The sequence below is a fragment of the Rattus norvegicus genome, chromosome 5 (genome assembly GCF_021556685.1).
Source record: "Rattus norvegicus strain SHRSP/BbbUtx chromosome 5, alternate assembly SHRSP_T2T, whole genome shotgun sequence".
NCBI lineage: Eukaryota > Metazoa > Chordata > Mammalia > Rodentia > Muridae > Rattus > Rattus norvegicus.
In genome coordinates this window covers 128,794,756-128,819,527 of record NC_141538.1, presented here as the reverse complement: position 1 = coordinate 128,819,527, position 24,772 = coordinate 128,794,756, and the positions used below count along the sequence as shown (strand labels likewise).

Below are 24,772 nucleotides of genomic sequence, written 5' to 3'. Positions count from 1 at the left end.
TCAGTGTGGTTTTCCCACCCTTAATGGCTCATCAGGTTGCCCTGATCAGAACCTTTTTGGGAAGGTCAGGCTCTGCTAAGCCAATCATTTGAACCTTTCAGCCAGATGCCTGGTGGTTTTGTTGTTTGCTTATTCAAACATGGCCTCACTCTGCAGCCCAGGCCGACCTGGGGCTCCTGGCAGTCCTAGTTCCTAGAAGAATTAAGGAGGCAGGTGGTGGTGCACACCTTTAATCCCAGCACTTGGGAGGCAGAGGTAGGCAGATCTCTGTGAGTTTGAGACCAGCCCGGTCTACAGAGTTCCACGACAGCCAGGGAAACCCTGTCTCGAAAAACAAAACAAAACAAAAAGATTTAAGGAAAATGTATAAGTAAATGCACAGTCAGCCACTATCTCTAAAAGGGGGGTCTTTGCTTTGTTTAAAAGATTTTTTTTTAACCTTTTAGGTTATATGAATGGATGTTTTGCTTACACATATGTCTCTGTACCATGTGTGCAGTGTCTGTAAAGGCCAGAAGAGGGCATCAGATTGCCTGGGGATGGAGTTACAGATGGTTGTGAGCCACTGTATGGGTGCAGGACCTCTGGAAGAGCAGCCAGAACTCTTAGCCCACTGAGCCATCTCTCCAGCTCTGCTTTAAATCTTTTTAAAATCAATCCCATTTTAAAAAAATGTTCCATGTGTGATGTGAAATAGCCTTTGTGGTTATTATTTTAAGCAATAGAATCAAACAACAGCACACTCTGCTCTTGGTTTCTCCCTCTCTTTTGGAGTACAGCACTTAACCATCCAGAACTGGCCAAGTTCACGGTGTGACATGTCAGCATTGGTGACCTACAGGTAATTTTAAAGTATTTAGCGCTTCAGTCTGTTCTTCTGTGTACTCTGCAGTGACACAGTGATAAGGAATTACACCAAGTGGCCTTGTGCTCAGATCCTGTGGTTCAGAAAATTCTAAAAGCTTTAAGGCTCAGTTTCCTTATCAAGGGAGACAGTGTGAAGTTGTTCCTCCCTTCCTTAGATATGGGTCTATTGCTGCAAGGAAAACACCATCACCACAAAGCAGGTGGGAAGGAAGGAGTTTATTTGGCTTAAACTTCTGCATTGCTGTTCATCATGGAAGGAAGCCAGGACAGGAACTCCAGCAGGCCAGGATCCTGGAGGCAGAAGCTGATGCAGAGGCCATGGAGAGGGCCGCTTACTGGCCTCGCCTTGGCTTTGTTCTGCTTGATTTCTTATAGAGCCCTGGACCACCAGCCCAGGGATGGCGCCACTCAAAATGGGCTGCCCTCCTCCCCCATCACTTATGGAGAAAATGCCTCACAGCTGATCTGTGGAGGCATTCCCTCAACTGAGGCTCTTTCTCTCTGATGGCTCTAGCTTATGTCAAGCTGACACACAAAACTAGCCAGTACACCCCCCTATATAGACTGCATAACAGAACAGACCCTCTAGGGAAAATACTGAAACTTTTTATATCCTAGAGTCCTAAATTGGCATCTTTGTATCTTTTTAGATCTTTCAAAGCATTTCCCCCACTCCTTGTCAACTTCTCTCAGCCAGAAGTTCAGCGCTGGGCACTGTGGGCCATACATCATGTTTGCAGTAAAAACCGTATGTATTCAATGTACATTCACAGCACTTGTTTTCCAGTTAATATCCTGTGTAATGAGTGAGTTTAGAATTGTTTTAAGACAGTGTTCTGTCTACCGAACAAACAAAAAGAGTAAAGCCAGGCAGTGGTGGCAGTGGTAGCACACACTTAATTTTGGCACTTAGGAGGCAGAGGCCACGGTGGATCTCTGAGTTTGAGGCTAGTAGCCTGGTCTACACAGTAATTTCCAGGAAAGCTAGGGCTACACGGAGAAAGCCCTGTCTCCAAAACAAAACTAAACAAACAAGCAAGCAAAAAAAAAAAAAAAAAAAAAAAAAAAGGAAAGAAAAGAGGAACTCTTTCCTGGGTCAAGGGAGACAACCCAGTGGGTAAAAACACTTGCTGAACAAGGTTAACAGCCTGAGTTGGATCCCCAGAACCCATCTGCCTTTGTCTTTGTCTCTCTCTCTCTCTCTTTTTTATTTTAGATTTATTTATTCATTTTATGTATGAGTACACTGCAGCTGTCCTCAGACATACCAGAAGAGGGAACCAGATCCCATTACAGATGATTGTGCATGTGGTTGCTGGAAATTGAACTCAGGACCTCTGGAAGAGCAGTCAGTCCTCTTAACTGCTGAGCCATCTCTCCAGCCCCTGTCGTTGTCTCTTACTGTTGTTCTTTTACTGTAAAGAGACACCCTTGGGCTATAAAGAGAATGGGCATCTAGCAGTGGGGGAGGGACGCTCCTGAGCTGGAGGGAGTTGGGGCAGGGGAGGAGGTGAGAAGGGTAGGACTTTGAAATGTGTAGTGTATTTGTGATCCTGAGAGAGCCCGGAGGCCAGCATGAGCTTTGATATGCTAATAGGCACCACAGTAGCCGTAGGTCCCTTCTGCTAAAGGTCGGGGGAAATGATTGCTTTTGGGAGAACAGTTTCACAAGGTCCTGGGAAGTACTGGCCGTATCTTACTGCCAGAAATCCACCTGTAGTTAAGGTTGAGTTCATTGGAGCTCTTTGGAGTTGGTGAGTTGGAGTTCCCTTTGGACATACAAGGAACCAGCAAAAGCAGTAAGTAAGTCACAACTGCTGAGCCATTTCTCCAGCTCTGGTGTGCTCCTTTTCCTAAAAGCTAGACCTAAAGAGGTTTGAAGCATAGCGTTGTCTGGGAGAAACACACTATAACGACCGTCTGTGGTTTCATCATGTCTAATTACCGAGGAATTGACTCATTTTTACCTGTTAATTCCTAGGCCTTAAAGACTTCAGTCTTTCTGCGAATGTGGTAAAATGTGAACATTTAAAATGCCAGTTGTCCATGGAGTGTCTGTTTTTCTTTTAGCTAGCAAATACTGCAAGCTGTTGTTAGAGGAAGGAGGACTTCAGCTCATGTACGACATCCAGGAGCACGATCAGGCCAGTGCCCAGGTGAGGCAGATGGTGTCCTCCATCCTGAAGGAGTTCAGGATGCACTTCACAAGCTTCCGGAGACCCCCACAACCCCAGCGCCCTTTTTGACCTAGGGCCCTTTTGCGGGTGCTGCTTCTTAAAGACAGGACTTTCGTCTCTTGAGTAATGGGATTTTGAAACCAGTTTTTGGTTTACCAGTTGTTGGCATTTATTAACTGACTGTCTTTTGCTTTTCTCTGTGGCAAAAAGATTGGGTCCTTGGCTGGGCAGTGGGAGGCAGAGAGACAGGTGGATCTTAGTGAGTTCAAGCCCAGCCAGGACTACACAGAGAAACCCTGTCTTGAAAAAACAAGAAATGATTGGGTCCCTCTTATTCCTTCAGAACAGGGGAGAAAACTTTAGGGAGACCTTGGTGTTGTTCATTTCCTCAGCTGCTCCAGGTTAGCAGTGGCTGAGTCTGGCCTTGAGCGCAGCAATGCTACTGCTTCAGTGCTGGGGCTGCCAGCATGAGCTGCCAGACCCTGACAGCTTTAACTTTCTTTTGTTTCTCCTCCAATCTGAGGAATCAGATCATTGAGTGTGTGTGTGAACGTGTGGGGTTGAAGTGCAGGCCTGGGGCTGAGGACTGAAGTGAGAGAAAAGAGTACATTGGAAATCCTCACTTTGGAAAAGCTATGTCCAAAGCTGAGAGAAAGATGAAGGGCCCCAGAGAGGCTGCAGAACATTTCAGTGGATGCTTTTCCTAATGTGGACACAAAAGGGGGTGGTTTTATGAGAACCAGCCCTGGCAGTAATGAACACCATCTGCAGTTGTGCCCTGCAGAACCATTGAGAAAGTAAATAGTAAATTCCTCTTTGGATATTAGAGAGCTTTTTTCTTTAGATTCTCTTCTCTCTCTCTCTCTCTCTCTCTCTCTCTCTCTCTCTCTCTCTCTGTGTGTGTGTGTGTGTGTGTGTCTGTGTCTGTGTGTTAGTGGCCTGCATGTTTGGGCACCATGTGTGAGTCTGGTATTCACCAAGATCAGAAGGCAGTGGATCCACTAGAACTGGAGTTAGGATGGCTGGGAGCTACCACATGGGCATTGGGAACCAAACCCCAGTCCTCTGAAGAGCAGCGGATGAACTTAACTACTGAGCCATCTCTGTAGGCCCCTGGGTATTAGAGTTTTGTGCCTTTAGCTAGTGTGGTACGGACCTAAGACATTACTCTGTGCACGTGTGTTTGTGTTACATCCATGCGTGCGTCCAAGTAAATGCCTGCAGAGGCCAGAAGAGCATTGAATTTGGAGCTAGGGTTACAGACAGTTGTCAGCTGGGCTGGGGACCAAGCTTGGGTCCTCTGCTCGAGTAGTAAGCACTGTTACTCACTCACTCTTACCCATCTTTCTGGCCAAGTCTCTTAACTGGAGTTGTAGCGTAAGCCCTCTCTGAGCATCAGTTGAGGAAGGAACTCATTCTTAACTATTCCAAGCTACAGTCCCAGCAATGAGAAGGAACAGGTAGATGGATCTGAAGTTAAGGCGCCTTGGCTACATATCACCTTGCTTCTGCTCTTCACTGCCTCAGATAATAAGGTTCTTAGTTTGTGAACCTGGGTCCTAGTACCTGGGAACACTGTATTCCCTTTGCTAGCGGGAAGGTGTGAATGGGGGTATCTGGTATAGTCTGTTGGCATTTCATCTAGGCGCCTCCCCACAGTTGCCTGGCAACAGCCAGGTGTGCCTGACTCACTATAAAAGGGGCTGCTTGCCCCCTCCTCTCTCTCCTGCTTTTGCCCCTTACCCTCTTTCCCCAACCCCCTCCCCTCTCTCCACATGCTCATAGTTGGCCTTTACTTCCCTACTCTGTCTTTCTCTGTTACCACCTCAACTCCCCTCCCCATGCTCTAATGAACTCTATTCTATACTGTACCTGGTACCTCAGGGAGAAGGGATGCCTCAGCATGGGCCATCGGAGGCACCCACTTGCCCCAAACCACTGTCCACCAAAGCACATTCCTTCTCTCTCTTTTTTATAAAACACAACAACAGCATCTGTCTAAACTGGTACTGTTTTTTCCCCAACAGTCTTCCATTGTCCCAACCTATGCTTCTGTGACTCCAGACCAGGGTTGTGCTGAGGATGCTCACCAGAGCTCAGGTCTTGGTAGAAGATGAGGCAGGCACTTAGGTGTGCAGAGGTCTGAGGAGCTTGTTACCTTCCACCTCACCTTTGCTCGAGCTAATGCAAATGCCAAGGCACCAAGTCACTGTTGCCCACCTGATTCCCTGTCCCTTCTCTAACCCTTTGTCAGTGCTCCTGGAGACTACCAAAGGCATCCATTGCCCCCAGCCCCAACAACTCCAGTACAAGCTAACAGTTGCAGCCTGTTTATTTAACACAGGGATTATCATCACAAATGATAATTTCCAGATATAAAAGCTGAGAGGTTAAATGGTTTGTCCAGAATTCCCTGAGTCATCTACAGAGAGCTGGAATCCGGCTCCGGACACTAAGTCAGATAAACCTGGCTGGATTTATTCTGTGAGAGGAAATGAAGGCGACCTTCACTGTTCCATCCACAGTGATCAGAGCCAATGACACAGACCCAAAATTTGCTTGAGTGTAGAGAACCAGGCAGCCCTGGATCCCAGTGACTAGCCAAGGTGAGCAATATGGAAAGTGGCAGTGGTTATCATGGTCAGCACCTTGGTTCTAGGTACCATGCCAATCACAGTGTTCTTGTGAAGAAACTGAAGAGCCTGCTGCAAACTTCTCCTCTGGATCCTTTATGGTGTGTGCTTAAAGGTAGCTGGGTTACTTGCCCACAAATTTGGGAGGTCGTTTCTCCCTGAAGGCTGCCATCCCTTCCAGCCGGTCCTGGGTTGGGATGTTCTACAAAGATACACTGGATATTAGTTTGGGAGGAACAGGATAAGAGACTAAAAAATGGCTGTTGCATAAGTGAATCTAACAGCTGGGCCGTGCAAAGTCGTGAGCCTCAGAGGCTGCTGTCTCTGGAAGGCCAGCCTCTAGCAGTGTGCAGTCTGAGAAGTTAGAACAGGATCTGAAGAATTCAGAGCACACATGAGGATGTCATTGGGTTCTGTGCACAAGTAGAGAGTAGTTTGAGCAAAATAGTATGCTCTTGGGTATATAACTGCATGTTCTAACTCAGCCTTAGCATACCAATTCCTCCCGATGGAGGCAGCTGGAGTCGGGCAGCAAAAGCCACTTTTTCACTCTGTGAAGCATCCATGTGTTCTATGATTCTCTGGCTACCAAATGATTAAGGAGAGTCTCCAGGAGAAGAAAGACCTGTGATTCCCTTGGTGCTACTCAGGCTAGTTCGGAGGCACTGGCATAGTTAGACTGCATAAGGCTCCCATGTTTGCCTAGCCCCCAACAAGTGTGCACAAACAAACAGTAGTTATATACCTGGGCATAGCACATATGTTCAATGGCCATCCCTGATGCGATGTCCACCTGCAAAAAAACGTAATCCCGGAGTCAATGACTTTGACCAACCACATTCACACAGAAAAGCAGGCTCACCCTACTGTCTCTACCAGTTTGAACAGAAATGACTGCTACTTAGTAACTGATGCCTAGATTTTAACAACAGTGATAAATAAAATGGGAGGTGGTGTGATGTGACGTGGCTATTAGGTATAGGTGGCTTCTTCAGCCAGTGGCTCTTCCTCTTGACCTCTGGCCATGCCTTTTGTCACTGTAAGGATGGTCTCTGACACTGGCATAGTCACTAGTAAGCATGGTTCAAAACTTAAGTTTCCAAAACAAGTGTTTGTGTCTGTTGAGAAGTGTCTGAGACATGGTGGAAGGGTGGGGTAATCTAACCCGGGTCCCAGACGTAGTAGTGAGTGGGAGAGCTGGTCTTTGCTTCCTGGTTGCCATCTTGCCATTCCTAAACAAAACAACCATCTTATGTGCCTGTCTTTCGGTTTGTACCTTCACTTTTCTCTGGAAATACCCCTCCCTCTCCCCTGTACCTCCCCATCGAGGATTGAACACAACACACACACACACACACACACACACACACCAAATCAAGGAATGGACATAGGGCTTCAGGAGTGTGAGGCAAGTTTTCTATACAGTGAGGCAGAGTAGTTTAGGGTGACCACAATTTTGGGATTATAGGTGCCATCGTGCCTTGTCACTAATCATCATTCTTTGTTATTTTTCTCTGGCTAACCTTGAAATCCCAGATCTTCTTGTCTCTGCCTCCTGAGTGCTGGGATTAAAAACTTGCCTATCCACCCTCACCCTTTCAGAGGTTATTTAACTCACTGTCTACATATGACTACCTAGCAAACTGCTCATCAGTATGGGAAAGAAGCCACTTTGCCAGGCCATTCTCCTGCCTCCACCTCCTAGATGTGTGATATCTTTCAGGTACAGAGGAGCTATCACCCCACTGGTCGCCAGGGTTGATCAGCTGATCTGGCTGGCTAAGCAGGTGTTCCCTTCCTCCCTCCCCACTCCATGGAAGCTGGGAGCTTGGCCAGAGAACGGATGATCTTCCCCAAATAGAATAGCTGTGCTCTCCTGCTAGAACCTCCAAACAAGTTCTCAAATATCAAAAGTGAGCAGCGCTGGGGTTGAAGCCAGGGCCATATGCTGGCTAGGCAAACCCTGAGCTCGTCCCCTACACTGGCTATTCTGTGGAGAATGCCGTATACGCTCTACGTAAGCAGTGGACTACTTCATCCCTGCATCTCAGTTCATCTCAGGCAGGGCTGGCGCAGTATGCAGGGCAAGAATTGACAGATTAATGTTCTGAGACCCGCACTTATGTTATATAACTAACCCCGAGCCCAAACGCAGGTACATGAGCTGAGGACCCCACAGACCTGCTTTTCTGAACCTGCTTCTTCTCTATGCAGAAGTGGTCTGGATAGAATGCACTCAGGTTACCACACTTCCCACTGAAGTGAGGTGCATGCACACCAAAATCTGACTCCAGGGGTGTTGGGATTCTGACTCTACAGCTGCGTGGTAGAAATGTACTATATCAGAAATATACTATATCAGAAATATACTATATCAGAAACATACTACATCCTAGCCAATGAATGACATATCAATCCCGACCAGTACAATCTTACCTCCATTCCTCTGTCGATGGCAACTTTGCCCAGGCGCACAGCAATGGGAGCCTAGAGGAGAGAGCATCCAGAGACTTGAACTAAAGAAATGTATAGCGGCCTGAGCCCAGCTTTCCCACCGATAGGGAATATTTCTGTACTGGTCATTCTTCTACCTCAAAGCTTCCTCCCTGAAGTTATCTTTCAGCCTATTCTAGCGTGCCCTACACATTACAGCCCACAAAGCATACATGTCTTTGGGCTGGACATTAAACCCAGAGTAGGCAAGGGCTCTCCTTAGACCCACAGAGGGCCCCTCACTTCTGAGCAGACACGTGAAGAGAGTTGCTGAGGCCGATCTTTCCCTTGTGGTCCTTAGCCTCGGATTGTAGGGCATATGCCACGCGGTCACGGAATGCTTAGGGAAATTTATTCTCCTGATGTGAAATAGAGGCTCGTGGGATTGAAGAACTGGGGCACGTGTATTCAGCGAGTCTTCCAAACCCCAATCACTTACCCACTGATGATCCCGCCCATCCCTCATCCCGACAAGTGCTGCTAGTGTTTGAGTTTATTTATAACATACCTTACTGCATCTACACTCCAGAACCATTCCCTATTCGGTGGTTTGCCCACTAGGTGGTAACTGCTTACACCATCCCTATTCAGAAAGTCCTAGCAGTGGACAAAGTTATCATTATGGGTAGGCGGCCAGTATTGTGGTACACAAAGGTATCTTTACCTTTACTTTACAGATTTTGGGTCTCATTATGTGGCTCTGGCTAGCCTGGAACTTGCTATGTAGACCAGGCTGGCCTCCAGGCCTCTGTCAGGTTTAAAGGTGTATATTAACATTCCTGGCTTCTTATTTTTGGTGGTGCTAAGGATTGGACCTAGCTAGTTTTGTGCACCACTGAGTCACATCTCCCACCCTTCCTTTAGCTACTTCAGAAGCTCTAAGTTCTTGTTTCATGCTTCACTCTTTGGAAGTCTGAACCACCTTGCACTTGTTGAGTTTACTCAAAAGGTGACAGCCTTCATGTCCAGCTGGCTTGCTAACTTGGCTCCCTCTGTGGAGGCTTCTGTCATTCTCTTGGTCATTCTGAGTTCTGTATGAGCTCAGACACTTTCCACTTATGCACTGTCCTTTGCCAAAGAAAACACAAAATTGGTGTGAGACAAATTAATTGTCCCTGGCTCCCAAATTAAAGGACATCCATCCCAGTATGAGGGATTATTTCAATTTAGGATGAGAGGGCACTTCCCCTTCTCTGTGGAAAGCAAATTACTTGCAGACTTAAGACGGGATCTCTCCTCCCCCAACCTTCTGTGTGCTAGCATTACAGTTAGCTCCCACAACTGGCTTCAAATGTAATCTTTTGTTTTGTTTGGTCTTGTTTTGTTTTGAGACAAGGTCTATCTGTGTAGCCCTGGCTGTCCTGGAACTCACTCTGTAGACCAAACTGGCCAGAAACAGAGAGATTCACCTGCTTCTGTGTCCCAAGTGCTGAGATTAAAGGTGTGTGCCACCATCGCCTGGCTCAGATGTAAACTTAAAGTTAAACTTTGTGCTAATACTGTTGTAAGATTATATTTTGGCTGTTTTGTTACACTTTAAAATGTTTTGGAATTAATATATTTGACCTCAAGTTATTAAAATTTTGTACATATTCTACTTCATAGGAGTGTCTGTGTGTTTGTGTGTATGCATACCTGTGTTGATATGTGGAGACGGGGTGAAAGCCTCAGCCTCACACTTCCTCGTTGGGGATGCAGGTCCACATTGTTTGAGACATGGTCTCTCCTTAGTTCCCCGATTATGGTTAAGGTGTCTGGCCTCTAAGCACCGGCCTTCCCCTCCCCCCTTTTGACATTAGTTTGGGGATTGAATTCAGATTCTCATGCAGGGGAAGGGACACTTTGCTTGCTAATCTCCCTAGTCACACATTCTGCAGTCTTATTTTTAAGTCTCATTGTAATCATGCGACAGTCACTTGGTGGCCTTGAGGAGGTCAGTTGCCTTACACCTTTTTGAAAACAAGAAGAGCTCTCAACTGTGCCTCCTGCTCCAGCTTCCTTTATGGAAAGCCAGCAGGCCTCAAGGTCATGGAGACCCTAGTCAGCTAGATCCTAAGTCTCTAAGCCTGCCCAGCAAGCAGTTCAAATCTTGTGAGAACACCCCAGAACTCATGCAGATAGCCCAGGCTATCCTTTAACTCACTAGCTAAGGGTCAGTGCCTGCTTAGCATGCACGAAGTCCTCTCTATCAACTCCTAGTCCTTCCTTCCTTAAGGATTTAAAAAAATGAGTTAACGTATGTTCTGAATATTTCAAGACACAACCACCACGGTAGAAAAGGGGACTGGTAGCAGCATATCTAGTTTTCCAGTCCTTGGGGGACACACTGTCACATGTGCCTCTTGGCATTTGAAAGGTATCTAGTGTGGATGAGGGACTGTTTGGCCATGCCCCATACAAGAGATGAAGGTCGCCATCATCAGTTAGTAGACATTGTAGCTTTGATGGCTTGAAGCCCACTAGATTCCCATCCTCAGTTCACTTTTGTGTTTTAGTTCAGAATTAAAGTTGGTGACAGAACAGGTGCCAAAACTCCAGGGCATGGGTCTTGTGCAGTTCTAGGAAACATCTGGTCTCTGGCCCTCTTCCCACCATCCCTCCCTTCTGTGCCCCAGCTGTCACCATACCTGGGGCAGGATCTCCTGTGCCAGTGCCAGTGCCCTGTGGTAGGCAGCATCACCCTCCTCATTCTGAGCCACAGCATGATTTACCAGGCCCAACTCATGGGCTTGTACCCCATTCAGTCTCCGGCCTGTGAAGATGAGCTCCTTCGCTAGGGCCACGCCCAGGCAGCGGGGCAGCCTCTGAGTCCCTCCTGTCAGTATGGAGAGGTGAGAACAGTCAGTCAGGCTGAGAAAGGCAACCTGGAGAAGCTTATCTTAGGAAAGGTCAGGATGGGAGGCGGGAAGGACTGAGGACGAGGAAGTGAGGAAGAGTTGGGTGAAGTTACCGGCTCCTGGGAGAAGTCCTCGAGTGGTCTCAATTAGCCCCATGACAGCGGAGGAAGCTGTTTAAACAGAACAGAATGAACTTGCCCATCCTCCATTACTAGTCCACAGCTCTGCCTCTCCAGCTACTTCCTCGTGGTCCTGCCGGAGGACCACGAAGAATCCCAGCCTGAGCTGGGGGGCCCAGACCAGCAACCACTACCCCAGCTCCTGCAGCTGCAATCGTCAGCTTTTCCCTTCCTGAGCATCCACAATGGGAAAGGCTGCCCTTCTGCCCTTGTCAGACAGGCCAGGGAGCATGCCTGGATATATATTTTAATATTCCTGAGTTTGAAAGAGAAGGCATGAGGGGCTGGGTACATCTGTGGCACTCAGTCTGCCTCTAAGAAGGGCTCTCCCAGCTAAGTGTGACCTTGGAAAGTGACCAGTGACCTTTGTTATCCTCCACTACATAGGGCTCAACCCTATAACAAGCCCGGCGGGCGTTATAAACCAGATGACCCTGCCCAGTGACTTCTGCAATGAATCAAATAAGCCGACTTGGCCAAATTTAGATGGTCACAGCCCGGCTTGCTTGTCCCACACCATCCTCCCAATTCCCACTACCAAGTACCTGCTATGCGGAGGTCACAGGCGAGGGCAAGCTCCAAGCCGCCACCTAAGGCAAACCCATCCATGGCCGCAATGGTGGGTGCCGGGAAGGCTGCTGTGGAGACAAAGACTGGTTCAGCCTGCAGAGGCTGCAGGTCTGGGACAGAGGGACGAGGGGGCAGCCTGGAGGGTCTTGCAGATCCCAGATTAGGGAAGCTCACATGGTACCTCAGCCAGGTTATCTGAGAAGGAAACTTTTCTTCCAATAAGGTAAATTTCGGGCCCAGTCAGGGATTGGGAAGTGTGCTGATGCCAGAAGGCCTACTCTCTTGCTGGGGGACCTGCCTTCCTGTGTGCCGAGCCCTTGGCAAGGGTGCCAGCACACACTGGAGGCCTTAAAGGGTGGCTGCGAATTCAGGGAGCTGGGAAGGGCATGCTAGGCAATAAATAGGAACAGCCAAAGCCCGAAAGTCTGTTCCGTGAACTTGACGGCTCTGGAGTTACTGGACAGGAACTCAGAGGCCCACTGGTTACTGGGCACACAGCTAAAAAACTAAGGTTACCCCTCTAATAGAAGTAGCTTGTAGCACGGTGGCATATGCACACCTGCATTTCCAGCAACGGGGAAGTCCACCCAGACTACCTAGAGTGTCTAAAATAGAAGGAAGAGTAGATAGGCCCCTCCCTATCCATGTAACCCCTGTACCCCTCCTGAGAGCATCATCTGTGTCTCCATTGAGCTCAAAACAGAATAAGGTCTGTCTTTGGAGAAGGGGTGGGGTCAGGCAGAGGCAGTGCCAGTGCCAGCAGGGGCTCCCGGCCCTCCTCCCAACTCTCACCGATCTCACTCATCAGGCCTCGGAGCCGCTGGACAAAGGTCCCCACCTCCGCTGCACTCATCCGCTCCCGTTCCTTCAGGTCTGCACCTGCAGAGGGCAAGCTGCTGGAGGCCACTAGGAAATGGCCTGTTAGGGAATCCCAGGAGGTCAAAGGAGATCTGAGCAGTAGCAGGCAGGTAGGAAGGAAAGGAACCAGGAAGCCAGAAGCGGGTATCAGTGCAGAGAGGGGCAACCACAGCATCAAAATAAAGTGGGACTGCTTCAGAGTGGACATCCTTTGTACATCAGAGAACACTCTCAGGCGCTGGAAGATGGCTCAGTGGTTAGCACTGACAGTTCTTCCAGAGGACCTGATTCAATTCCCAGCACTAACTTGGTTAGTTAGTTAACAGCCATCTGTAACTCCAATTCCAAAGGATCCGATACACTCTTCTGGACTCTTTGGACACTGTGTGCATACATGGTGGCAAAACACACACACACACACACACACACACACACACACACACACACACACACACACATAAATTAAAGAATCTTTAAAAAAATAAAAAAGAACACTATCAAGAACATGAAGAGGAGGGCTGGAGGGATGGCTCAGAGGTTAAGAGCACTGACTGCTCTTCCAGAGGTCCTGAGTTCAAATCCCAGCAACCACATGGTGGCTCACAACCATCTGTACTGGGGTCTGATGCCCTCTTCTGGTGTGTCTGAGGACAGCTACAGTGTACTCACATACATAAAATAAATAAATAAATTTAAAAAAAAAAAGAGCATGAAGAGGAAACAATTTTTCTTCTCTCCCCCTTTTTTCCCAGACACTGTCATACAAGTGTAGCCCTGGCTGTCCTGGAACTATGTAGACCAAGGTGGCCTCAGACAGAGATGCGCCTGCCTTTGTAGAGTGCTGATGTTAAAGGCATGTGCCTTTAAATGATTTCAGTTTTGTTTTAAAGGGTGTGTATGTTATATTTGTGTGCATCTATGCGGAGGTCAGAAGAAAGCAATGGAACTATGGAGCCGCAGTTTCAGATGGTCGTTAGCCATCTGACTTGAGTGCTGGGACCCAAACTCGGGTCCTCTGTAATAGCAGTTGTGGCTGTTTGAATAAGAGTGGTTCTGATTGGCTCATACATTTGAATGTTCCGTCCTAGGAAGTAGCACTATTTGAGAAGGATTAGGAGGTGTGGTCTTGTTGGACTAAGTGTGTTGTTGCTGGCCTTCTTCCCTCTCCCCCCCCCACCCCCCCCTTCAGATCAGGATGTAGCTCTCAACTGTTTTTCCAGCACCACACCTGCCTAAAACAAAAGTATATGCTCTTAATTACTGAGCCACCTCTCCAGCTCCAGTGAGAAAAGACCTCCCACAAAAACAAGAATCACAAGTTGGGGTGGTGGCACACACGTTAATTCCAGCGCTCAGAGGATCAGAAGTCCAAGATCACCTTCAGCTACAAAGAGTTCAAGGCCAGTCTGGGCTACAGGAAAATGTCTCTTTAAAAAGAAAAGTTAATTATTAATCACTTTTTTTTTTTTTTCGGAGCTGGGGACCGAACCCAGGGCCTTGTGCTTCCTAGGTAAGCGCTCTACCACTGAGCTAAATCCCCAGCCCTATTAATCACTTTTATCTTTTTGTCAGTCTCAAAAGTGCTGGGAATATAACATGTCTTCATGCTTAGCTAATTAATTCTTTTTAACTTTTGTTTTGTTTTGGACACAGGGTTTCTCTGTGTAACAGCCCTGGCTGTCCTGGAACTCACATTGTAGACCAGGCTGGCCTTGAACTCAGAAATCCACCTACCTCTGCTTCTCAAGCACAGGTACTAAAGGTGAATACTACCATGCCCAGCCCATTAATTCTTTAAAGGTTGGGTCAGTAGGGTGCAAGGGGGCTGATAATTGGGGTTTTTTTCTTCCCTCTTATAGGCTTGGGGTGCATGTTTCTCTGACCTTTGAAACAAGTTCAAGGCACCTTTGTAAGAGCCAGATGATGCAGGTTTGAGCAGCTCTAGTGATAAGGACTGACAATTACCTTGTGAGCATGTTGGGACTCAATGTCTCCATATCCTCCATAAAGAGTCAGAAGGAAGCAAGGCAGAACAGAAAGAACAAAGATATGGGTCAGAGAGGCCAAGTTCAAACTGAATCTTACTCTCTGTCCCTACCCTCACTAAGCTGTATTAACTGAACTTGGCAAGGAACTTTACCTGTCTGCGTCTTCAAGTGAGTTCATATCTGTAAAATGGGAACCTACCTTATGCTAGAGCCCTAAGGCACCCCAATCCCTGAAGAAGAGAGGGTGGCAGGGAACCCACCTGCACAGAACACGCCCTTCACTGCACTTCTGAAGAGCAGGACTCGGACTTGCTGGTCTTCCCGAAGCTGGGCCAGAGCTTCCAGCAACTATGGAGGACAGAGGGCAGATATAGTCAGATACCTCCTGGGCCATCCCTGGCTACACCGTGGTTTACCCTCACTCACCTCGCTGACAAAGACATTCCCCAAGGCATTTCGGGCATGAGGTCTGTTCATCAGAATCTCAGTGATTCCTGCAAGGGACAGGCGGCTTTGAGTGACAGACGGGAAGCCTGGAGTGAGCTAGCTGTCACTGCTCAGAGCAGCTGAGGCCTGGAAGCAGGAGCATGTACGCTGTAGCAAGCCACACAATCGGGTCTCAGTGTCTCCAACCAAAGAATAGAAAACCCCATGCTCTTTCTGCCCAGAAAGGGCTTGCTGACCCTGAGGCAAAGTAACATGAGAAACGGGCGACCAGCATGGCACCCCCCCACAAACTCACTCATGCACATGCCTTTAATTCCATAGCTCCCACCCCTAACCACTCATTTTCCTCTAGACAGTAATATTCTGGCCAATATCCTATCCACCAGCCCGGATCGAGAAATAGACCTGAAGCGACCACCACGGACCCTGACCACGACAGCCCCCCTCCCCCCAGGATCACCTTCATGAATCCTATCCCAGAAAATCGCTACTCTTTTTTTTTTTTTTTTTTTTTCCCTTTGGTTCTTTTTTTCGGAGCTGGGGACAGAACCCAGGACCTTGCGCTTCCTAGGCAAGCGCTCTACCACTGAGCTAAATCCCCAACCCCGAAAATCGCTACTCTTAATAGTGTGTGGAGATGGGATCTGAGTAAGGCAAGTAACCCAGACCCGCCTCCAACATGAGATCCACCCACTTGCCTCTAGTTTTTGTTTTGAGACGATGTCTCATATAGCCCAGGGCAGTCTTGAACTCCTGCTCTCTGGCTTCTACCTATCAAGTATTAGGCTTACAAGAGTACACCGCTATGTCAGCAAGAGATCCGGTCTTTTTTGTTGTTGTTTTTATTTTTTTTGTTTGTTTTGGTTTTCTGAACAGGCCTTCACTTGGAAGAGATTTACTCTTCCGAATATTAATTTCAGGGGCCGTAGCTGCCAGGCCTTGACAATTTGAGTTTATCCCTGGGACCCACATAATGAAGAATCAAAACCGTCGAGTTATCCTCCGACCTCCACACACCCAAAATACGTGTTCTTGGCCTTGTAGAAATCTCTTATTTTGGCGAAGGGGCTAGTCAGCTCCTTGACTGTCCCGAGCCAGACGTTGTTACTTCCGGATCATGCCACTCCAGCTGAAGCCACCAGTTTCTGTTCCGGGGTCCTCGCTATCAAAGCTGTCTCAGATTATGCCAGCTGGAAACTTCAGTTTACCTCCCTGTGGCCAGGTTTGCTCAGCAGACCCCCTCCTCTGACTACCCCTAGTGGCCAGCAGGTGTAAGGCTTTACTAGAAAATTGCAGGTTTACTACCGGGAAGAGGAGTGAAAGACACACTCGTTGTTAATTACGTTGGAATTCTTTTAAATGTTTCATTTATTGTGGGGCAGTGATGGCCGACACCTTTAATCTCAGCACCAAGGAGGCAGAGGCAGGCGGGACTCCAGGTTCCAGGCCAGCCTGGTCTACATAGTGAATTCCAGGACAGCCAGGGATATACAGAGGAACCCTGTCTCAAAAAACAAACCGAAGAACCCAACGAGAAAACAAACAAAAAGAGCATTTACTTACTTAGCGTGTGCGTGTGTGTACGTGAGTGGACATGCACATTCCATGTCCAGTGTGTGGCAATTAGAAGACATCTTGAGTGAGCTGGGTCTTAATCCCGTGAAATTTGGGATTAAGTTTGGATCTTGTCAGGTTTGGTGGCCAGGGCTCTGCCCCCTAAGCCATCTCGGTCCAAGTATAATATTATGGTTATTGTTATTGTCATCATCATTATTAAACACAAGGTCTCACTATGTATTATTTTATATTATTATTGTTGTTATTATTATTAAACACAAGGTCTCACTACGTAGCCCTGGCTGGCCATGTACAATTGGAGATCTACCTGCTTCTGCCTCCCAAGTGCTAGCATTAAAGGTATTTGCCTCCACATCAAGCCCCAAGATGCAATTCTCTCTTGCCCAGAGTCTTGACCAGACTCGAAGATGGGGGAATCCGTTCTCTTCCTATGTCCCCATAACTTTCCCTGTTTGTCTATTCTGCCTTGGTGAGACCCTGGTGGTATTTAGTGTCTGTCAAAAATGATGTGCACAGAGGGACATGTGTATATCAGCAGGAAGGTGGTGGTTTAGATCTATTCAGAAAAACAGATCTTCAAAACTTGGTGCAGGCCTTGAAAGGCTTCGAGGAGATACTATAAAAAACCCAGGGCAATGCCATCTATTCCAGAGGATCTGGATTCAAGTCCTAGAACTCATGTGGCTGTTCACAACTGTCTGTAACTCCAGTTCTGGGGATACAACGCCCTCTTCTGGCCTCCATAGACGTAAATGCCCACAAAGGACATGAGAAGATTTTTTTAAAATGTGACCCGTGGCAAATACAACTACACACATTCAGTAATAAAAGAAGTAAATAAGCTGGACGGTGGTGGCGCACACCATTAATCCCAGTACTCAGGAGGCAGAGGCAAGTGGATCTCTGTAAGTTCAAGTCCGGCCTGGTCTACAGAGCGAGCCCCAGGGCAGCCAGGGATGTTATAAAAGAGAAACCCTGTGGCGGGGGTGGGGTGGGGGAGGGTGTTGGTGCCCAAATAAAACAAACAAACAAAGAGAAAAGAAGAACAAGAAGCAGCAAATAAAGATAAAACATCAAACTTGGGAATGGCGGTGAGATGGGGTTACATTGGAGAAAGGGATCCGCACCTGAGGTCCAAACAAACACACGCATGCTTCACAGCATATTTTTGTACAATGAAAGACCTTGCTGCTGACCGTTGTGAACTTTCCCTGTGTGTCCGTGGACCCTGGCAACTCTGTGCCTCCTTCCCTCCCTCCTTGTCCCCTCAGGTCCAGCCAGATTGGCTCCGCCGCCGCCCCGCCCCCTCCCCGATCATTGCCAAGGCTCTACAAGGGAAAAGTCCTGGCCAACACTGTTGTCCAGATCTCCTGGCGCACAACTTCACCCCCAGCTCTCCTCTCCGCTCCATACCTCCCCAGGCCTCCAGAGAGTCTGGGGAGCTCCCTGTCTGCCCTGGGCGCCCTGAGATCCAATCCTGCTCTCCTGCCTCAGTCTCCCCGCGTGTTGGATCTCCGCACACAACTTTACCTTGGTTGGGACCTGTCAGCGCCTGCACTTGGATTTCGGGTGTCCTGGTCGACGCGTGGGCAGCGCAGCCGCGGGCCCCCGGGGACATCCAGGGGCGCCGGAGGCGCAGCGCGCGGGGCAGGGCACGTAGCATCGGAGAGCTCTGGGTGGCGCAGAGAACCGCGACCTCCTTCGCTGAAAATCGAAGTTCCGGGGCGGGCGAGGCCTCTTCAAAGGGCTCCACCTACGGGCGGAGAGAAGGGTGCGGCGCTCTGCGACCCTGCAGACCCCGAGGTCACTGGTGTGTGAAAGCTCAGCTCCTCCGTGAGATGTCGGCAGATTTCCTCCGAATGCGCGGCTAGGAAGGTGGTGTCCAAAACCGGATGTGTTGTGTGCACCTTCTTCACGTGTACCCTCAGTTCATGCCATTTCGTTAGTTACTGGGCGGTGGTCTGCATTATGTCCCAGAGCCTATAAGATCGCGTCTGGCTCCCGGTTTGACCAAGTACTTTGGCTCACAGAAATAGTTCTGAACCGCCAGTTTCTGTCCTCCACAGTCCACCTAGCCTACCTTTGCAGAGGCCTTGCAGGGACCTGGTTGGGCAATCCAGGGTAAATCAGTCTAGAGTCTGAGGTGAACAGTCAAGCTGTGGGTGCACTGTTAGGCCATCTAAGAGTACAACTCAAGCCACTGATATTTGTATGTGTGGGAGCAGAGGGAGACGGCTGTCTCGGTTAAACAGTACCACAGATAGTCAGAGATCATCGGTAACTACGTAGTGATCTGAAGACCAGCCTGTGGCAAGCAAAACAAAATAACACAGCAAACGATACAATCTATTTTCAAAGTGCTAGAAGGAAAAAAAAAAAAAGGAAAAAACAAAAAAACCTGTTTATCAGGAATCCTGTGTTCAGTAAACTGAAGAAGCAGCTGAGTGCTGTGACTTGGATTCCAGATCTCTACAGGTTGAGGCAGGCTGATTTCTGTGTGTTCAAAGCTAGCCTGGTCTACATTGATTTTTGGGTCAGCCAGGGCTCCACTGAGGTGCTGTCAGAAAAGAAAGGAAGGAAGGAAGGAAAGAAGGAAGAAAAGAAAGAAAAAAATCCTTGCAAAGTTACCAAAAGAGAACAGGACTGGCTATGTGAATATCAGACAAAATGACTTTATTTGTCTGTCTCTGTGTGTATGAGGGTTTTGCTGTGTACCACCTGTGAGCCTGGTTTCCAGTGGAGGACAGAAGACAGTCGTCATCTTTTCTGAACGGGAAAGACAGGCAGATTTGCTGTGAGTTTAAAGGCAGCCAGGCTTATATAATTAGACCCCGTTTCAATTTTTTTAAAAAAGTCTTTTAGGGTTGGGGATTTAGCTCAGTGGTAGAGCCCTGGGTTCAGTCCCCAGCTCCGAAAAATAGAAAAGAAAAAAAAAAGTCTTTTAACCTAAAAAATTCTTTTTTATTTTTCGTGCATGAGTGTTTTGCCTATGTGTGCCTGTGCACCCTGTGTTAGCCTGGTGCCCCCAGAGCCACAGGGGTGTCCGTTCTCCTGAAATTACAGGCATTTGTGAGCCACCTCGAAGGAACTAGATATTGAATAAAGATACCTGCAGGAGTTACAAGACTTGACACAATTCAGATTCAAATTCGGTGAGTTTGTTCTTACTGGTAGCAGGACAGGCAACCTTAGAGCAATACAGTGTGCAGGGCGGGAGTAGAGGTTAAGGGAGGTTTTAAGGGCAGGCAAATCAGAAAGATTTGAATTGCAAAGACCCATGGAATTCTCTGAGGGGCAGGGAAATCGCTTTCCTTTCCTCCATCGACTTTCCCTTCCTTATTAGCAAGTAATAAAAGGCATTTCATCCCTCTGCCGCGCGGTGCTAAGCAGATTTTACAGAAGAAAGGCATGTTGTTAATTCCTCACAACCTATTATCCTGTTCTTTTGGTTTGGTTTGGTTTGGTTTGGTTTGGTTTGGTTTCTCAAGACAGGGTTTCTGTGTTGCCCTGGCTATCCTGACTTTCACTCTGTAGATCAGGCTGGCCTCGAACCTGGAGATTCTCCTGTCTCTGCCTCCCAAGTGTAGGTTTAAAGGCATGCACCGCCACATTCTGACTCTGCTATCCTATTATCACACCCGCAGGTCACTAGAATCTCTAAGGCATTGCAGAGCAAAGGGTCAGCAGCCCTTAAGGGATGCCTGGCTCCATATTTAGTCTCTTTAGTCATCAGGGACCAATGTAAGTTAGTGAATGGCTAAGGTCTGAGTGCTCCAGTGACTGGGATTCAGCAGTTCATTTTTGATCAGGCAAAAACAAGGTGTCTCGTCCACACAAACCATCTCACCAGGCCCTCCTAGAGAGAGAGAGGGAGAGAGAGGGTGATGATAAGGGACAGAGAAAGGAGGTTTGATCAATGTGACAATGTTAGGAAAAAGAAAGGTTTGATAGTCCCAGGTCTATCTTTGGAGCCCTGAATGATTCCTCAGAGTGGAACATTTGAATAGAAAAATAAAACAAAGGACAAAGAGTGTATACAATTGATGTCTTGGCCACGTGTGGGTGTGGTTTGTCTGATCCTGTCTCTGTCTTCTTCAAAATGTTCCAAAGAATCCCTGTTGATTGAGGGGAGGGATCGGCTGCTAGGAGACAATGGGCGTGCTCCAATACACGCCCATTGGTAGGTTCTGCTGTTCTTGGAATTCAATTTGACTGCAGTTAAGACAAGAACTAATTTCAAAGGAAAAGATGTAACCACAGTGACAGCAGCAAGATAGACTTATCTTACCTCCATCCCCGAGTTGAAGAAAACATAGAAATGTTCCAAAGACTGTTCCTAACGGTTCCTGTACAACATCATAGGTTTTCAGTGGAATATAGTTATTTCATTAAGAAAATAATGCTTCACAGTGGTGGTGGTGGCACACACCTTTAATCCCAGCACTTGGGAGGCAGAAGCAGGTAGATCTCTGAGTTTGAGCCCAGCCTGGTCTACACAGTAATCCAGGACAGCCAGGGCTACACAGAGAAACCATGTCTCTAAAAACCAAATAAATAAATAAATAAATAAATAAATAAATAAATAAATAAATTTTTCTTTTTTTAAAGATTTATTTGTTTTATGTAAGTATACTGTATACTATTATTGTCTTAAGATATACCAGAAGAGGGCATAGGATCCCATTACAGATGGTTGTGAGCCACCATGTGGTTGCTGGGAATTGAACTCAGGACCTCTGGAAGAGCAGTCAGTGCTCTTCACTGCTAAGGCATCTCTCCAGCCCCAAGAAATATTTTCTAAAAACAAAATAGAAAGAAATCATCACATAAAAGAAGATATAAATGTTACAGATATGAAATGTATTTTTGTTAAATAGGGTTGAAAAAGTAAAAAAAAACCATTCTTCAAATTGTTCAGTGGCAAATCAGTTTCATTTGAGGATAAAAGATTGCTTCAAATGGAAATACTAATGAGGAAAGAAACCAAAAGCTTAAGTGTATTATAGAAGGCGCCAGTCAACAAGGCACAGAAATTATATGAGTTACACTGTAAAGGACACTGTGCTGGCATCTTGGCATCTAGGGACAGGGAAGCTAGTTGGGAATTGCCTCAGTCAGATTGGCCTATGGATATGTCTGTGAAGCATCCTCTTTCCTTTTGAGATAGGGTCTCAGGGTGTAGCCTTGGATATCCTGGAACTCACAGAGACTCACTTGCTTCTATCTCCTAATGTAAGACTCTCAGAGAGAATCTTCCCTCAGGAGGGAGATCCTCGAGCCCAATGACCAGTCTGAGTCCACAGGCTGTAATCTGTAAGAGGATTTTTATTGATCAGGATATACAGGTACCTGTGGGTGTCCCAGTCAATTCGGAAGACTGGCGCGTCTAACAGAACCAGGGACGGGTTTTTATAGGGTATTGGGGAGCAGAAGCAGGCTTACAGAAGCAGATGTATGGTTGGTGGATTCAAGTGAGGCGCGGATGTATGGTTACACCCAATTGGCTATTTAAATGAGGTTGTCACACAGCAAGAGAATACGTGCAGGTTGGGGCGTCCGGAATGTCAGGGGCTAGGGGCTTATCTCTTGTTAGGTGGCCCATAAAACAATATCAATAATTTAGACTGGTTTCTGTATTTTGTTTTCTTTTATGGTCTGTTTCGTCTAAATGATGGGTCAGCTTGTCCCACAAAGCTTGGACCCATCTGAACTTTCCCAGGCTTATTTTAGTTCTGAGTCTGTGTATCTAAAAACTTACTTTTTACTTCTATAGTTGAGGGCCTTGGGCTTGTACAATTCCCTTTTTGGGAGGGGGTCTTTCACTAGTGCTGGAATTAAAAGCACATGCCACCAAGCCTCCCGGCCCTGCATTTTCTTGAGTAATGATTATCATGGGAGGGCCTGTCCTGCTGTGGTCCAGAGCAGGTGGTCCTGTGTTATATAAGAAAGAAGCAGGCTGAACAGGCCTTCAAGAACAAGTCAGTAAGCAGCATTCCTTCCTGGTCTGTCCTGGAGCTCCCTCGGTAGGCGGGCTGGACTTGAACTCAGATCCAGCTGCCTCTGCCTCCGGAGAGCTGGATTCCAGGTATGCACCACCACATTATCTACACATTAGAAGGAAGTCACAAAAGCCATCAGCGGTGCCCCCAGCACCAAATATTAACCTTTGAATTAGCTTTTGGGGTTCTCAACAGCAGAAATAAAATAGTCTTAAAGGAGTCATATACGTGCAGGAACCTGGAGAGGCTGGGCGTAGCTGGAGTTGCAGTTACGAGCTTCTTGACTGGTCTGGGAAATGAACTCTGGTCCTCTGAAAGAGTAGTAATCTCTTCAGTACTGAACCATCTCTCCAGCCCCCAGTACTTCCCCCTCCTTTTTTTTTTTTTTAAAGACAGGATCTCACTGTATATATAGCCATGGCTGGTCTGAAACCCAGGCTGGCCTTGCAGAGATCTGCCTGGCTCTGAATTTTGAGATTAAAGTATGGCTGGTCTTTGCTTCTTTGGGGTTCTTCTTTTTCCCACCCTTTATTCCCCGCTCCCTGGTTTCATTAAACTAACACTAGATAGGGGAGAAACAACAATAGGGAAAGGAACTAGGAAAATCTCTGAATCTGATTTCTTTCCTTTTGTTTCTTCTTTGAGTTTGACACCTAACCAACTGCTACCACCCCCTGTGAATGATCAAGGGCCACCAACCCTGCCGCTCAGGGGCCCTAGCATTTACCTACCCTCCCAAATGTCACACAGCTGGCAAAACCACGCCTCTGCTAGAGCACAAGGCAAATCATAGCCAGCTGCTTAGGACGCTCCAAAGCAGCCCCACATCCCCACACCTGGGATTAAAACAGAATCATATTCTTATAATATTTCTGTATTTTTTCAAAAGAACCCCAAATTCCAGAAGCCTCACTACACTAGAGGTGTGAACGAGTACGCTCAGTTTAAGACGGCAACTCTCCTCACGTCCATGAGAAATCGGAGCACTGGAGAATAAGTGCCCTCAGCGGTGTTCTACAAAACAGGGCTTTGTCCTCTCTGCCAAAGGAGAGTGCTTGTGCAAAGCCTTGTTTTTTCTGTCCTTGGTAAGGCATAAACTTCACTATGGCATCCTTAGGTGGCAGTACAGACCTATAAAACTGAAAGACCCCCCCTTAAAAGGAAAATTATACGAGTGTAAGGTCCACAACTATAAAAGTAAAAAGTAAGTCTTAAGATTCACAGACTCAGAGCTGAAACAGGCCCGGGCAGGTCCAGGCACACCCAGGCCCTGTGGGGCCTGCCCCGCCGTTAAAATTGACAGACCACAAAGATAAGGAAGGAGGAATGCAGAACCAGCCCGAGGTATTGGAACTGACTCATAGGCCATCTGGCAGGAAGGGATAAGCCCCTAGCCCCTGACATACCGGACGCCCCAGCCTGCACGAACTCTTTTGCTGTGTTTTAACCTCATTTGAATATGTTTGAAATAGCCAATTGTGTAACCATACCTCTGCGCCTCATTTGAATATGTTTGAAATAGCCAATTGGGTGTAACCATGCATCCACACCTCATTTGAATCCACCAATCAAGTCCCTGTAACCATGCATGTGCTTCTGTATGCCTGCTTCTGCTCCCCAGAACCCTATAAAAACCCGTCCCTGGTCCTGCTGGGTGCGCCAGTCCTTCCGAGCTGACTGAGACGCTCGCAGGTACCTGTGTATCTGGACAATAAACCCTCTTGCTGATTGCATCCAGTGGTCTCGGCCTGGTCATTGGGCTTGGGGATCTCCTTCCCGAGGGAAGATTCTCACTGAGGGTCTTTCAAAACAAGTTGTCAGGAGCTAAAAGCAGGAGGATCGGAAGTTGAAGTCAAGGCCAGTCTGGGATACCTGAGAACATCCCTTAAAGGGAAATAAAGTAGAATGAAACTACCTGACCAAGCAGGTCACTTTTGGGAGCAAGCCGCACAAAGATGGCTTTCCCTGGCAATGCACGGTCATGGTTTTGCTGGCTCTCACCTTTCAGGCGGCCGTTGATTGTTGTGATCATGTCACTCATGTGCGGACCTAGTATTTTCAAACTGCTTGGGTGCTTGTGTCTTCTAGGATATAGCGACTGTAGGTTAAACTGTAGAGCAGGGATTCCAGACAACTCCTACCACAG

General features: G+C 47.5%; 2 protein-coding genes across 3 annotated transcripts in view; one reads left to right on the top strand and one right to left on the bottom strand.

The window, feature by feature from the left end:
• The window catches only part of Zyg11a (zyg-11 family member A, cell cycle regulator), a 43,212-nt gene extending 33,440 nt beyond the window's left edge, over window positions 1–9,772 (top strand). The window contains exons 12-14 of the mRNA XM_087551646.1: window positions 780–841; window positions 1,518–1,615; window positions 2,938–9,772. Coding sequence (XP_087407772.1) covers window positions 780–841; window positions 1,518–1,615; window positions 2,938–3,113 — 336 coding nt within the window. The 3' untranslated portion in view covers window positions 3,114–9,772. The remainder of the gene's footprint in view (window positions 1–779; window positions 842–1,517; window positions 1,616–2,937) is intronic.
• Echdc2 (enoyl CoA hydratase domain containing 2) lies at window positions 5,359–18,347 on the bottom strand. Of its 2 annotated transcripts, none has more exons than XM_087548218.1 (10): window positions 18,158–18,340; window positions 15,029–15,096; window positions 14,580–14,950; window positions 12,549–12,635; window positions 11,732–11,824; window positions 11,121–11,177; window positions 10,798–10,985; window positions 8,114–8,164; window positions 6,423–6,470; window positions 5,359–5,879 (listed from the first exon to the last, which is right to left on the bottom strand). In XM_087548218.1, exons 4-10 carry the CDS (start codon window positions 12,607–12,609, stop codon window positions 5,802–5,804), a joined length of 576 nt encoding a protein of 191 aa, XP_087404344.1. In that variant the 5' UTR covers window positions 12,610–12,635; window positions 14,580–14,950; window positions 15,029–15,096; window positions 18,158–18,340; the 3' UTR covers window positions 5,359–5,801. The 2 variants fall into 2 exon arrangements, with proteins under 2 accessions (XP_087404344.1, NP_001100145.1); NM_001106675.1 differs by having other exon boundaries at window positions 5,360–5,879; window positions 14,863–14,950; window positions 18,158–18,347.
• Window positions 18,348–24,772: the final 6,425 nt, after the last annotated feature.

Bases quoted from the DNA above. Each gene is read 5' to 3' on its own strand.
- Echdc2 (NM_001106675.1), bottom strand. From the start codon at position 18,290: ATGCTACGTGCCCTGCCCCGCGCGCTGCGCCTCCGGCGCCCCTGGATG. The intron at 12,636-14,862 runs GTGGGTTCCCTG...TGCCCTCTGCAG, and splicing joins GAAGGGCGTGTTCTGTGCAG to GTGCAGACCTGAAGGAACGG. The intron at 6,471-8,113 runs GTAAGATTGTAC...GTTTTTTTGCAG, and splicing joins CCATCGACAGAGGAATGGAG to GTGGACATCGCATCAGGGAT.